Genomic DNA, 13,826 nt, shown 5'->3' with positions numbered 1-13,826 from the left:
TGTGCCTGAAGGGAACGTCTGAAACAACACGAGCTGGAGCCCAGAGGGTGGGAGGGAGCCCAGGAAGGGAACGTCTGAAACAATATGAGCTGGAGCCCAGAGGGTGGGACAGCGCCCAGGGAGCCCCCTGCGGACTCCGGATAAAGCTGACTCATCACTCTTGTCTGTGAAACGGAGCAACGGCTCCCACCCAGGGGATGGTGACCATCTGTGCCCAGCACACAGTAGGCTCTCGGCAGATGTTTATCCATCATCCAGGACCATGTAGACGGCCCTGCACGCAGCACAGCCCACCGGCATCAGTTGGAGAGACTGTGGCCGCAGAAATGACAGGGGCGGCCTGTGGTTTGCACAATGTCATTATCGCGTGATATGTTAATAATTACCCAGGGAGCCCTCGGAATGTCGATGATGAGATAGTGCAGTCTGTGAAGTCGGGCTTGCGACGTTAATTACCCTGTAAACAGGTGCCATTCACTCTTCCCTACAAACACATGTTTTCAAACTGGCATCACTGAAGCCTTTTAATTTCACTTAATAGGCACTAGGACTGGCTTTATTTGTCACTAGGGGGAGCTGAAACAGCTAGAAGCTGTGCTATTTTTTTTCTCTCATTCCAACCAACAGTAATTAAAAACTTGGAGCACTTAGAAGAAAGGTAGGACCCATATTGTATGACAATTTTTTCATTCTTAAAAAAAAAAGAGCAAACAAACATTTTCAAGACACTTTTCTGTCTTTCACAGCCACATGTACACCAGGAGCAACCAAATACCACCTAAAGCCACCAAGTGATTTTATTTTATTTTATTTATTTTTTGAGACGGAGTCTCGCTCAATTGCCCTGGCTGGAGTGCAGTGGCACAATCTCGGCTCACTGCAACCTCCGCCTCCTGGGTTCAAGCGATATCCAGCTAATTTTTGTATTTTTAGTAGAGATGGGGTTTCACCAGGCTGGTTTCGAACTCCTGACCTCATGTAATCCGCCTGCCTTCGCCTCTCAAAGTGCTAGGATTATAGGCATGAGCCACCATGCCCGGCCCACTGAGTTATTTTAAATGCTGAGCATGGGTATCTGTCTGTCTTCTCTTTTTGGTGAAAGTTGCAGGGCTAAAGGCCGCAGTGCTGGACACTCAGCTCTCATCTGAGCTCGGCAGCCACTCCCCATTGGGTGTAGAAAAAAGGCAAGTCCTGGCTCCCTTTTTGGGGAAAACTTATGTTGCTCTTTTTGCCGGGCTAATATTTAACATGCCTGAGTAACCATGTGAGCCTCAGCCTCGGGCTGCGATCGGTGGTGGGCAGAGCAGGGACAAGCCGTTACAATACCCAGGCTCACAGCAACCGCCGCAATAAAACTGCCAGGAATGACTCGACAAGCAACAGCAGGACCTGCACCAGGAGTGCTGCCAGCCCAGCAGCACGGTGCTGGAGGGACACCCAGCTCCCGGGAGCAAGCACGAATAGACGAAAAGGAGGAGGACGGCGAGGATTTCCAAATCCCTTTACTATTTAATACCTTTCCATCAAAATCCCAGGAGCATTTGTTTTTGAGAACTTGCCAAAATGATTGTAAAATTCATAGAATGGCTGAGAAATTTTAGAAAACAAAGAGGAATAAGACAAGCTCTCCTAAACATGAAAAAAATGTGTAATAAACTGATGTAAATGAAAGCTTTAGAGGTACCAGGGCAACAGTAAAGATACCTGTGGAACGAAGGAATGTCCTCAGACAGACTTGACTGTGTGTAAGAATTTAAAACATGATTAAGACGCGTCACAAAGCAATTAAAAATCAATAGATGGTTTCAGGGGAAAAAACTTCTCTGGAAACAAATGATCTATTTAGAAGCTCACTTCATGCCAGGCTCCAGAATTAATTCCAGGAGGACAAAAGAGTTTAATAGAAAACATAAAACCATGAAAATTGTGAAAAAAAATCTGGGTGAATATTTACTTGGTCTCAAAATGAGAAGGAGAGATGCCTCAGATCTGGAGGTTTGAGCACACAACCACTTAAACACAATAAAATTAAAGACAAAGTATTTTCCACAGACATGATCAAACATGATATCCCTAATATATAAGAAGCTCTAAGAAATCAACACAAAACACTGTGACCCATTAAAATAAAATAAAATGGAGACCAGGCTTGAGAATCCCCTGAGCAAAGCCCGTTAAGCCGTGGAGACAACCTTGACCTTGCTGGTTCTGCAAACCGAAACAAAACTTAACCTGGGCTATTTCTTGTAAATGCCCATATTAAAGAAAAATAAAACTTAAGCCCAACCAATCAGAAGCTGCCAACAACTTGCTGAGGGCACCTTAGGACGTTGGCTGTAGCAACTAGTTTGGGGACAGATATGCAACTAAAGGCAGATATACAGCTAGTGATATGGTTGGGCTGTGTCCCCACCCAAATCTCACCTTGAATTGTAGCTCCCATAATTCTCAAGTGTTGTGGAAGAGGCCCAGTGAGAGAGAACTGAATCATGGGCGTGGTTTCCCCCATACTGTTCTCGTGGTAGTGAATAAGTCTCACGAGAGCTGATGATTTTATAAGGGGTTGACTCTCATTCTCTCTTGCCTGCCGCCATATAAGACATGCCTTTCGCCTTCCACCATGATAGTGAGGCCTCCCCAGCCACGTGGAACTGTGAGTCCATTCAACCTCTTTTTCTTTATAAATTACCCAGTCTTGGGTATGTCTTTATCAGCAGCGTGAAAACCAGTACAACTAGGGATTTTCTAACAGTTGAGACCGAAGAAGGCAACAACATACTCTTAAATCAAGTTATTTTCTTTGTCCAGCTCCCACATTCACACCATAAAAACCTTCCCCTTGTGTTCCGTTCACAGAACCCCAAACCACCTTTGGACTGGTGCTGCCTGATTCATGAATTGCTGTCTGCTCGAATAAACTCTTCGAACATTTTGTGTCTCAGTTTACCTCGTAACAGACCCCCGTGAGAAAAATGGCCATGAGCTCCACAGGCATTTAATCACAGATCAGTCATTTAAAAGCCCATCTAGGAAAATAATAATGAGATACCTTCTTGCCTAATAAACTAGGAAAGATTTAAAAGCAGGAGGAAAGAGGGATGCACCCTGAGACCTGTATCTGGTCACTGCTGCAGGGTGTCAATTAGCTGAAGTATTTCAAAGGTGAAAAATGTTCATGTCATTGGACCAGAAGTTCTGCTTCTAGCGTTTTATCCCAAGGCAGGCATTGGAGACATTGGAAAAGATTTGTAACAGTGTTCAGAGTAGCTTCATTTCTAATAGCAAGGTGCTGGACCCATAGCCTTGTGCAAATGTATTGGATGATGGAAAATAATGGTAATAATGCCGTGGGTTATCTATGGAGGTTTACCCCCACATGGGACCCAGCCCTGCCGACTCCCTCAGGTGCCCCCTGCCTCATCCCTGGCCTTGGCCTCCGTGCCTCATGTAGCAGTGAGCCCACCTGTCCTCTCCCACACCCCCTCACATAGACATAATGCACCCGACATGCACACAACCCACGCTGCAAACACAGTCAAGATGGGTCCCAATCCCCACTCTGAACCACAGTGTGGCTCTTGAGCCCCTCCCTAGGTAGACATGCTGGTGCCCCAACTACTTGCAGCCCCCAGAAGGAGGCTACAGACACCAGGGGTGGCAATCCCAGGTCTGGCTACTACTAGACCCCAAAGCACAGGGCAAGATCTGGAGAAAGCCCGTGGAGGAGGAGGCTGGGAGGGGCGCCTTCCTCCCCAAAGAAGGGCCATGCCTGTGCCCTCACTGTCTACAGGGGCCCAGGAGATTCGGAGGCACCTCCTAGACTCATTGGGCAGACAGCAGGCATGCTCACAGCATTTGAGGGCTTGGTGAGGTGGGCTGGGGGCTTCTGGTCTCTCCTTGGGAAGCTGGAGCAGCCGGGGGGCTTTACTCATTGATGGCAGCCCTTCCTCCTGATTCACCCCAACCCAGCTTCCCAGCTGTAGGCCCCAGAAGCCCCCAGGACTGCCGAGTGACTGGAACCACTGGTGGCGGGCTCAGCAGGTGTGGAAGGTGAGCCGGCTCCGGGGACGAGCTAAGGGTTGAGGGAACCACGAGGCCACAGGCTCCAAGGACATGGCCTGTGTGGGGACATGGCACCTCTTTTTATTTGGAGGCTCTGTCCTTGGGCAGCTGCCGCTAACTCTGGCTAAAGAGCGACCGTGGGATAACAAAGGTGCACAAGGGGTCCCAGCAGCCGGTATGGGTGTCAGAGGGCCCTGCTCTAGGAGAGGAGGTCCCGCTCTTGCAGTTCCCGGGAGCTGGGCTGGGGGCCATGCTTTTCTGTGCCAGGACCCCCAGGGCAGAGTGGGTAGAACCTGCCTGCCCCTAATATCCCCACAACACATCTGGGGCTGGATCAGTTTTCGGTCAGCGTGGATTCAGAAACGAACAGAAAACCACAGGCTTTGGCGTGTGAGGCCAGCTTTGCTGTTTTGTTTCGTTTTGTTTTAAAGCTTTAATTGTTTTAGAGCTCCTGGGAAAGGATAGTAGTTGCAGGGCAAACAGGAGAGCTGGGCCAGGCACCTCTGGACAGGAAGCCTTGCTTTAGGCCCTCCCTGAGCTCCCTGGGCCCTGGGGTCACTCCATCCCCAATTAGAGCTCAGGGGTCACTCAGTCACTTGTGTTTCTGGGCCGGTGGCCTGGGCTATGCTTGTTGCTCCCCTCCCCTCCCCTTCCCATCTCCTCCCCTCCCCTCCTCTCTTCCCTCCCTCCCTCCCTCCCTTCCTTCCTTCCTGTCTAAATGTGTTTCTCTCCCTCCCTCCCTTCCTCTAACATCTTCAGAATGTTTTCTGTGTTCTGGGCTTATGCTAAGGTTCTGGGAATAAGAGGGGTCCCTGCCCTCGTGGAACTCAGAGAGAAAAAGACCCGTCCTCAGGTGGATATGCGAAGAGTGTGTATGCATCATGTTCTGGAGCAGGGGAAGAAACAGCTAGTTCTGCCAAGGACAGAAGACAGCCGCCCCTCCAAGGGCTAGCGTGGACGCAGGGCTGCACGGGAGGGAGGCCTGTGTGTCCTCCCAGGGACGGGAGTTGGGAGCAGTCATCCCAGGCGGACACAGCTTGGTATGGGTGAGGGGGCACATGCTCAAGGAGGGGGAAGCCTGGGGGCTCTGGAAATACAGGCAGGGGCTGAGATGCCTGCTTGGGGTCTGGGCGGGAGTACAGGCTTATCCTGAGACCAGGGCCCGTCCATGAATAGTGAATGTCTTGAAGGCTGGAGCGTGGTTCCTTTACACCCCACAGTGCCCGGAACGCTGCGGAACGTGGAGCTGGGCCCGGAACTCTGGCTGGGTCACCTGAACAGCTCTCCTGCTGAGGAACCCACAGACACTGCCCATATCTCCACCAGAAAAAGTTCTGGCCACCTAGTCAAACTCTGCCCATCAGCACCGCAGGACAGCTGTGGTGGTGAATGCCCGGGTCCCCTTCTTCTGACTGTCACACTGGATCTCCTCTAGGGACCCTCTCGCCTCACAGTTGGCCCAGGTGGTCCAGGTAGAGATGACATCTCCCTGGCTTTGGGCACCTCAGGACGTTGGCTGTAGCAACTATTTTGGGGACAGATATGCAACTAAAGGCAGGCTGAAGACAGCCAGTGGACTTCCACTGCAGAAAAGGGAAGCTCTCTGTGCCCGAGGTTGTATGGCCACCTTGATGAAGAGCCTGACCAAGGAAGGAACCAACTAGGAGGAAAGTGGATCCCAGAGGCCACATGGAGCAGCTTGCTGGGGTGCTGGATCCAGCCATGCCTGAAGCTGTCCCAGGCTCCACAACTCTTCTGGTGCAGGAGTTAATAATGATTCTTTCAGCTTAAGCTTGTTGGCGTTGGGTCCTACCTCCTGCATACTGGAATCCTTACTGATGTATTATTTTTACCAATTTGTAATGCCTGGGCTTGTACATCAATCTCAGCTAAAAATCTAAAAATTATCCTTTCTCTCTGAGGTTAAACAGATTTAAGTATCACGTATTTGAACTTCAGGGGACCCAGAGATCATCTATTCTGAACATTACATCATTTTACAGATAAGGCCAGACAAACCGAGTCACTCACCCAGGGTCCCCCTCATTCACCAAATACTGACTGGGGGCTGACCCCGGGCCAGGTACATTCTGGACACTCATCTTGTGAGCAGGACTGGCGCGTTAGTGGCAGCAATGAAGCCAGAACCTGAGTCTCCTCACTCACAGGTCTCCCCACAGCAGCACGAGGTCTCAAGGCCAGACTCAGAGGGGTTAAGTGACTTGCCCGTAGTCACACAGGCAGTTAATGGTAGAGCTGACGCTTGGACGTGCACGCTTACCTATGGGACCACAGCAGAGTCTTAGTTTTCATAAAAGCCTTTGAGCATTTTGAGCCCACGAGTTTGTGGTGCTCTGAAGCTTCCAGCTGAGGGGACGGAAGCTGGCCCAATTTAATTTCCTCTTCTGAAGGCCTACTTGCTCTAAGTCAATATGTTAGCAGTGTCTCTCCTAGGCAGATTAGGGTTGTTACAATGCAGGTACTCGGGCTACGAGAAGCAGAGGCTAGAAAGGGAATGGCAAACTGGCTTTCTCCTTCCAGAAAACTCTCTGCAGTGTAAACACAGAACCTGGAGGAGTGTGCTGAGGCTGAACAACAGCTGAGATGTCCACCTGCACGGGTGGCACTGCCAGGCCTGGCGCAGGAGACGTGTGAGTTGTTTTGGGCGTGCAAGAGCCAAGCCACATCTGATGGGTGGCGCGGAGCAGAGACCTGGATGCAGGGGCCGTGTCTAGGAATTTAGTTTTTAGTTTAACTTAGAGCAAGGCTGATAATGGTCCTTCCCTAAAGTCAATCCCCCTCCTCATTTGGGAGTGGAAACTGCCTTTGTAAAGCTAATAAAAGGCTGAGAGATTAGGAGTATGGGAGAAGCCTGAACTCGGCTAAAATGTAAGCATACTTTCTTTTTTTTTTTTTTGAGACGGAGTTTTGCTCTGTAGCCCAGGCTGCAGTGCAGTGGCGTGATTTTGGCTCACTGCAACCTCTTCCTCCCGGGTTCCGGTTCAAGCTATTCTCCTGCCTCTGCCTCCTGAGTAGCTGGGATTACAGGCGTACACCACCACGCCCAGCTGATTTTTTGTATTTTTAGTAGAGATGGGGTTTCACCATGTTGGCCAGGCTGGTCTTGAACTCCTGACCTGGTGATCCACCCACCTCAGCCTCCCAAAGTGCTGGGATGACAGGCGTGAACCACCGCAGCCAACCTGTAAGCTGGGTAAGTAATCCCTCACTGCTCAGGAGTCTTGTGACCTCTTCACAAAATTAGTGACTTTCCCAGTTGCTTCTAAAGATAACTTCACTATTATAGAAACTAAGATTGATCTTTGGAGATGCTTTTCAGACTTTTGCTTTCTGAAAACGGACTGACCCCACCTAGACTCATGACTCACGCCTCACGGCTCAGGTGGTCCTGTGGCCCCACTCAGAGGCGGACTCAGCACATGAGGACCGTTTTCCACGCCCTGTGACGGCATCCCCAGCCTGTCAGCAGCACCCACTGCCTAGCCCCCACGCCCACCAAACTATCCTGGAAAAAACTAACCTCTGAGTCCTCAGGGAGACTGACTCCAGTGATAACTCTTGTTCCCCCATGTGGCTGGGCTCTAATTAAACTCTCTCTTTACTGCAATACCATGGGCTCAGTGAACTGGTTTTGTCTGTGCGGCAGGCAGGAGCAGCCTGCTGGGCGGTGACATCCCCTTGTGTGAACCCCGGCTCCTAGCACTGATCCCCATCTGCCAGGGCCCTAAAGTGACCGCACAGCCTCTGCCAGCCTGTGCACCCTCACCAGCTCTGCCTCTCCCTCCCTACTGCCAGGAGCCTCAGGAAGGAGCCCCATGGAAAGACCAGCTCAGAACATGAGTGCCTGTGCGGCAGATGGTGACTGTTATCTGCTGTTACAGGGACAGAGGCCACCTGTTCCTTCTCCCTTCCCTTCCTCAGGATGAGGAGCTTCTGATTAGCCTTCCTTGCAGCCCTGCTATGAGACACTGATTCCACCTGCCTTCATCTCAGTGCATCTGGGAGGCACTGTCTCCAGGACACATGCCTGGGTGCAGGGTTTCCCCAGCTGCTCTCCTGCCCTGTGGAAGTTTGGGAACCTCAATTTGCCCAAATGACAAAGATATTCTGAGCCCCTCTGGCAATAACCCTGGGGTGAGTAGCTGTTCGGGATGCAGCAGCCTTGCTCTAATGGGGAGGAGCAGCATTAGAGGGAAGACAGCCCCGCTGCTGGGGGGAAGGCAGAGCTGTGCACAAAGCACCCAGGATACAGCACAGAGCAGAAATCTGAGCCCCGCCTAGAGGGAGGGGGACAGAAAGGGCGTCCTGGGGCAGCGGCAGCTGCTCCTCAGGGGATAAAAGCCTAAACGGCACTTTGGGAGGCCGAGGCGAGCAGATTGTGAGGTCAGGAGATTGAGACCATCCTGGCTAACACGGTGAAACCCCGCCTCTACTAAAAGTACAAAAAATTAGCTGGGCATGGTGGCGGGCGCCTGTAATCCCAGCTACTCAGGAGGCTGAGGCAGGAGAATCACTTGAACCTGGGAGATGGAGGTTGCAGTGAGCTGAGATCGCGCCACTGCACTCCAGCCTGGGTGACAGAGCAAAACACCGTCTCAAAAAAAGAAAAAAAGATGCATAAAGGGTGCTTCAGGCCTCAGCCAAGTTAAACTGGAGGGGCTGCAGAGGGCACTCTGGGTGGGTGTGACGCTGTGGGAACCAGCTCTGCTGACTCTCAGCACAGAACTCTTCGAGCTCTGTGAGCAGTGCAGTGTGGCCACGTGGTTTGTGTGTGTGCATGGAAAAGGCCTGGTGCCATGGGCACGGCAAGTAGGCTTTCCTTTCCCTTCTGTGGGACTGCAAAGGGTGCAGGTGGCAGAGCCCAGGCCTCTGGGCAGAGGTGAGTCACGTGGAGGGCGTGGGTGCACTGAGGAAGAAGTGGCGCAGGAGGGCAGGCCTCTGGAAGGGAAGGCTGGAGCAGGGATGCACATGTTGGGAGGGGAGGGAGATGGGGGCCCAGCGGAGAAGGGAGAAGCCACATCTCACCGTGCTGCTAACCTCAGAGGCTGGGCTCACCTGCAGCCTCTGCAGCTGCCTCCCCACACCTGGGCTGTCTCAGCTGCACACTGCTGAAAAGCTCTTCGCTCCCCCACACTCACAGCGGCACACTCACAAGCCTAAAAGGGGGAAGGACCCCGAGTGTCCATCCCTGGAGGAGCAGACACACCAAATGTGGTAAATGCATGCAATGGGATATTACTCAGCCATGGAAAGAAAGGAAATTCCGACATCTGCTACAACCCGGGTGAACCTCAAAAACCTCACACTGAGGGCAAGGATCTGGACACAGAAAGACAAGCATTGCACGACTCCATTTGTACCAAGTATTGAGAACAGGTGAACATGCAGTGACAGAGAGTAAGTGAGAGTCCGCCCAGGGTGGGAAAAGAGGGAAAAGGGGGCCTGCTTAATAGGTATGGGATTTCTGTTTGGGAAGAAGAGAGTTCCAGTGATGGATGTTGGTGATGGCTGCTCAACATTTTGAATGCTGCTAAACTGCACACGGAGAATGGTTTACATGTTATACGCATCTTACCACAATGACAGACCCATACGGCCTGGATGTGTCCCTGCTCAAATCTCATGTTGAGCTACAATCCCCAACGTGGAGGTGGGGACTGGCGGGAGGGGATGGGGACGTGGGGGTGGGTTTCTCATGAATGGCTTAGTTCTCGTGAGATCTGGTCATTAAATGTGTGGCACCTCCCCCTCGCGCTCTCTCGCTCCTGTTTGTGCCATGTGGGATGCCTGCTCCCCCTTCGCCTTCCACCATAATTGGAAGCTTCCTGAGGCTGCCCCAGAAGCAGACATCACCACGCTTCCTGCCCAGTCTGCAGAATTGTGAGCTAAGTAAACGTCTTTTCTTATAAATTACCCCATCCCTTTACAGCAGTGTGAGAAGGAACTAAGACACAAACAGTGCAGACCCTAGAACTGGAGCTGGGTGCTGGGCATAGAGCTGGAGCCGGGCACAGAGCTGAAGCCGGGTGCTGGGCATAGAGCTGGAGCTGGGCGCTGGGCATAGAGCTGGAGCCGGGCACAGGGCACAGAGCTGGAGCCGGGCGCTGGGCATAGAGCTGGAGCCGGGCGCAGGGCATAGAGCTGGAGCCGGGCGCTGGGCATAGAGCTGGAGCCGGGCACTGGGCATAGAGCTGGAGCTGGGCGCAGAGCATAGAGCTGGAGCCGGGCGCTGGGCATCCAGTCCTGTTGCCACTTGGCTGGCCCTGGCGCGACTCCCCAGTTTCCCGCACCACCCCTGGCTTCCCTACCACTTGCTGAAGCTATTTTCTCTGGACGTCTGCCTTGGTCCCTAACACTCAGGTCCTGCCCAGGTGCCCTGAGCCCCCTGGATCCTGGCGTCCTACCCCTGGGTGCAGGTGGACCCTCAGGCAAAGCTCCGACACCCACACCTGCTGCTTGCAGTTCAGACACTGCGGTTCCCGGCCCTTCTGTCCTGTGCTCCCCTCGTGCCACAAGCTGACCCACCCCCAGCCATGGGGGCCAACTGGGGCCCAGTCACCTGAATACAACTGGAGAGCACAGAATCTGCCATGGCCACCGTCCGCAGTAGCACCCACCCTTTACTGACGGCACCCTGACACCCCTCCCTGACAGCACCCTTGGCGGCCCCACCGTGGCCCTCAATGGGCTCCTCTACAGCCAGGTCCATCCCTGAGGGAAAGCCGAGCCGCACCTTGGTGGCTCTGAGTGACCCCTTTGAACACATTTTTGTTTAAAGAGAGGCAGAAATACCGCATGCTCTTGATGCCTCTCTCCACGCATCCTCATTTGTATGCAAATACTGCTTGACCATTCCGGAAAAAATCTGCTGGGCTTGACCCTTGGTGCTATTGATTGGTTCATAACAATAACCCTTCCCAATTGCAAAAGGTCACCTGATGTGTTTCCCTCCTCTGGCCCCCGCAGCCCGAGCTGCCCCTAACCCCCCACCTCACCCCTCCCCACTGTGCAGCAGCTCCTGCTAGGCCGAGCCTCTGTCCTCAGGGACACTCTAATTATTCCGGGCCTGAAGCAACACGCTTCTAAATCTGCACCAGCGGAACAGAGCAGGCTCTGTGTGAAGTCCTGGTGTGAACACTAGGCTCTATGTAAAGTCAGGGAACTCTTTAAAGTCACCAGCTAGCGAGGAAGGTGAAGTTCTGTGGTCTCCTTCGCCGAAGGGATGGCGTTGCTCTCATTACTTGAGGCACGCTTGGCCCGGAGAGGGATAGGGACAGGATCTGATCTAAAAACAGCGTTGCATCCCACTGTGAGCCCCACAGAAGGCAAGGTCCCTTGAATCAGACCCAAGAGTCACATCTTATCAAAGGGGTGGAGACAATCGCCCATGTGGCTTTCCAAGACCTAGAGAATGGGCTGTCACCAGGTTACCAGGCTGGTTCTGGTCACCAGGCCACTGCCGAAGCCCATTGAAGGACTGATGCAGGTACAAACATCTACCCCTCCAGGTAACGAGGTTCCATTTCCCACACACCTACATCACCACTGAGTTAATATCGCTTTCGTAGAGCAAAGCCACACTAAATATGATGGCTGCAGGTATCCAACAAACCCTTTAGGTCTCAAAAGCAAGACCTGACCATTCACTGAAGCTGTCAGGAAATTCCAGCTCTCAGGTGAGCCCATCTTTTCCCACCAGTGGCGTGGAGACCTCGGCCCCAGCAGCAATGTGTTCAAGGAAGAAGAACGCTGCTGGACACCTGAGGGGCTTGGCCACAGCGCACCTGGCTGTCCCCACCACTGTGGCCCTCTCTGGCAGTGGGGTTGGGGGTGCATGGAGCTTACCAGCCTCGCCGACAAAGACCTCCACGGGCGCACTGGCTGGGCTCTCACCGATGATATTATAGGCGGTCATTATTACTTCATAGCGCCGGTACTTCTTTAAATCTGCAGGGTTGAAGGAAACACAGATCAGCTTCCACCAGGACCACCTTCTGTTCCTCCAAAGTTCCCCCTATGAACCACAATGAAGTAAGCAGCACCCTCCAAGGAGAGGAGGGGGGATTGTTAGAAATCTGTGAAATACCTGCATCCTCTGTGACCGGGGCACCCTCCTTCTCTCCTCCCTATTAATTAATTAAGCACCCACCACCATTAAGCAAAAGACGCACCCATCCTATCCTGTGTTCAGGTAAAAGGCAGCATGGAGCTCCCTCCTCTAAAGTAAAGGGTTTAGAACAGGGGTCCCCAACCCCTGGGCCACTAACCATGACCTGTTAAGAACCAGGTTGCAAAGCAGGAGGTGAGTGGCGGGTGAGCAAGCAAAGCTTCATGGGTATTCACAGCTGCTCCCCATCCCTCGCATTGCACCTGAGCTCTGCCTCCTGTCAGATCAGCTTAGATTCTCACAGAAGCGTAAACTCTATTGGGAACTGCACGTGCGAGGAATCTAGGTTGCGTGCTCCTTATGCCTTTCACAACCTGGCTGTCTTGCAGGTGCGGTTCCCAATAGGGTTTGCACTCTTATGAGAATCTAATGCCTGATGATCTGTTGCTGTCTCCCCTCCCCCAAAGATGGGACTGTCTAGTTGCAGGAAAACAAGCTCAGGGCTCCCACTGATTCTACACGATGGTGAGTTGTAGAATTATTTCATTGTATATTACAATGTACTAATAATAGAAATAAAGTGCACAATAAATGGGATGCGCTTGAATCCTCCCAAAACCATCCCCCACCACCTGGTCTATGGAAAAATTGTCTCTCACAAAACCCACCCCTGGTGTCAAAGTGGTTGGAGACCCCTGATTTAGAATACATAGCATAACCTGGGCCCGCCTTTTGGTTCAGAATCTCTCCTTGAAATTATGAACAGATGGAGTAAGACTGTGGCATTGAAAATAGAATGTAGAAAGACACTGGTAACCAAAGGCCTCTGAGACCTTAGCGGCTGTGTCCTGGGAAAGAATGGGCGTGGGCTGCCGCACACAGAGAACTCCTCAGGGCAGGGGGCCAAGTGCCAGCTCCGCACTAAGTGACAGGGTGAGAATAATTGACCTTTAAGCCAAAACATTCTGGAAGGTTCTCCCACTGGTTAACACTGCTCTGTGGGTAGCTTGGCTTTTCTGAGGCCCCAAGTGTGTGCCTGGCACCTTTGTGCTGGTGTGGATGGTGGTGCGCTTGGGCCTGCAAATTGTGCCTCCTGGCTGCCAGCTACCAGCCCAGCAGAGCTTCCGTGACTCAGGCCCCCATCCTTGGAGGGCTGCCTTCAAAGAGATGCTTACAGGGTCCACCCATGCTGTGGAGTCAGTATCTCAGCACGCTGGAGCTGTGCTGCCTTGCAAATCACTCCCACCCCTGCAGAATGCCTGAACACAGCACAGGCTCGGGGAGGGCCAGCCCCTCCCTCCTGCCTGGTCCACTTCCCAAACCAGCCAAGTTCCCTGTGTTGAAGTCAATCACATTATGGCTCCAGGTCTAGCCCCTAAGTTGGATTTTGAAACTCCTCCCTAGCTGAGAATCAAAGGAGAAAAAACGTGGTTTGTTTAAAGGGCGAAGGGAGGCTGAGCGGAGAAACAAAACATGGTCTTTCATTCGCTGGGATATTATTCAGTCTTAACTGAGATTCTGATACCTGCTCTGACACGCATGGACCTTGAAGACATTAAGCTCATGAAACAAGCCAGCCACAAAAGGACAAATACTACACGATTCCCCTTCTATGAAGTCCCCAGAGTCGTCAAAT

At 52.3% G+C, this 13,826-nt stretch overlaps 1 protein-coding gene across 4 annotated transcripts in view; it reads right to left on the bottom strand.

Moving 5' to 3' along the window:
- Positions 1-13,826, bottom strand: part of SDK1 (sidekick cell adhesion molecule 1) — a 974,158-nt gene that overhangs the window by 81,792 nt on the left and 878,540 nt on the right. For all 4 annotated transcript variants that reach the window (XM_024241289.3, XM_054545732.2, XM_054545733.2 and 1 more), the window contains exon 35: positions 11,929-12,030. In XM_024241289.3, coding sequence (XP_024097057.2) covers positions 11,929-12,030 — 102 coding nt within the window. The remainder of the gene's footprint in view (positions 1-11,928; positions 12,031-13,826) is intronic.

The sequence above is a fragment of the Pongo abelii genome, chromosome 6 (genome assembly GCF_028885655.2).
Source record: "Pongo abelii isolate AG06213 chromosome 6, NHGRI_mPonAbe1-v2.0_pri, whole genome shotgun sequence".
In the NCBI taxonomy this organism is placed as follows: domain Eukaryota; kingdom Metazoa; phylum Chordata; class Mammalia; order Primates; family Hominidae; genus Pongo; species Pongo abelii.
The sequence above is the reverse complement of the archived record's forward strand: the minus strand, read 5'-3'. Positions and strand labels throughout refer to the sequence as shown.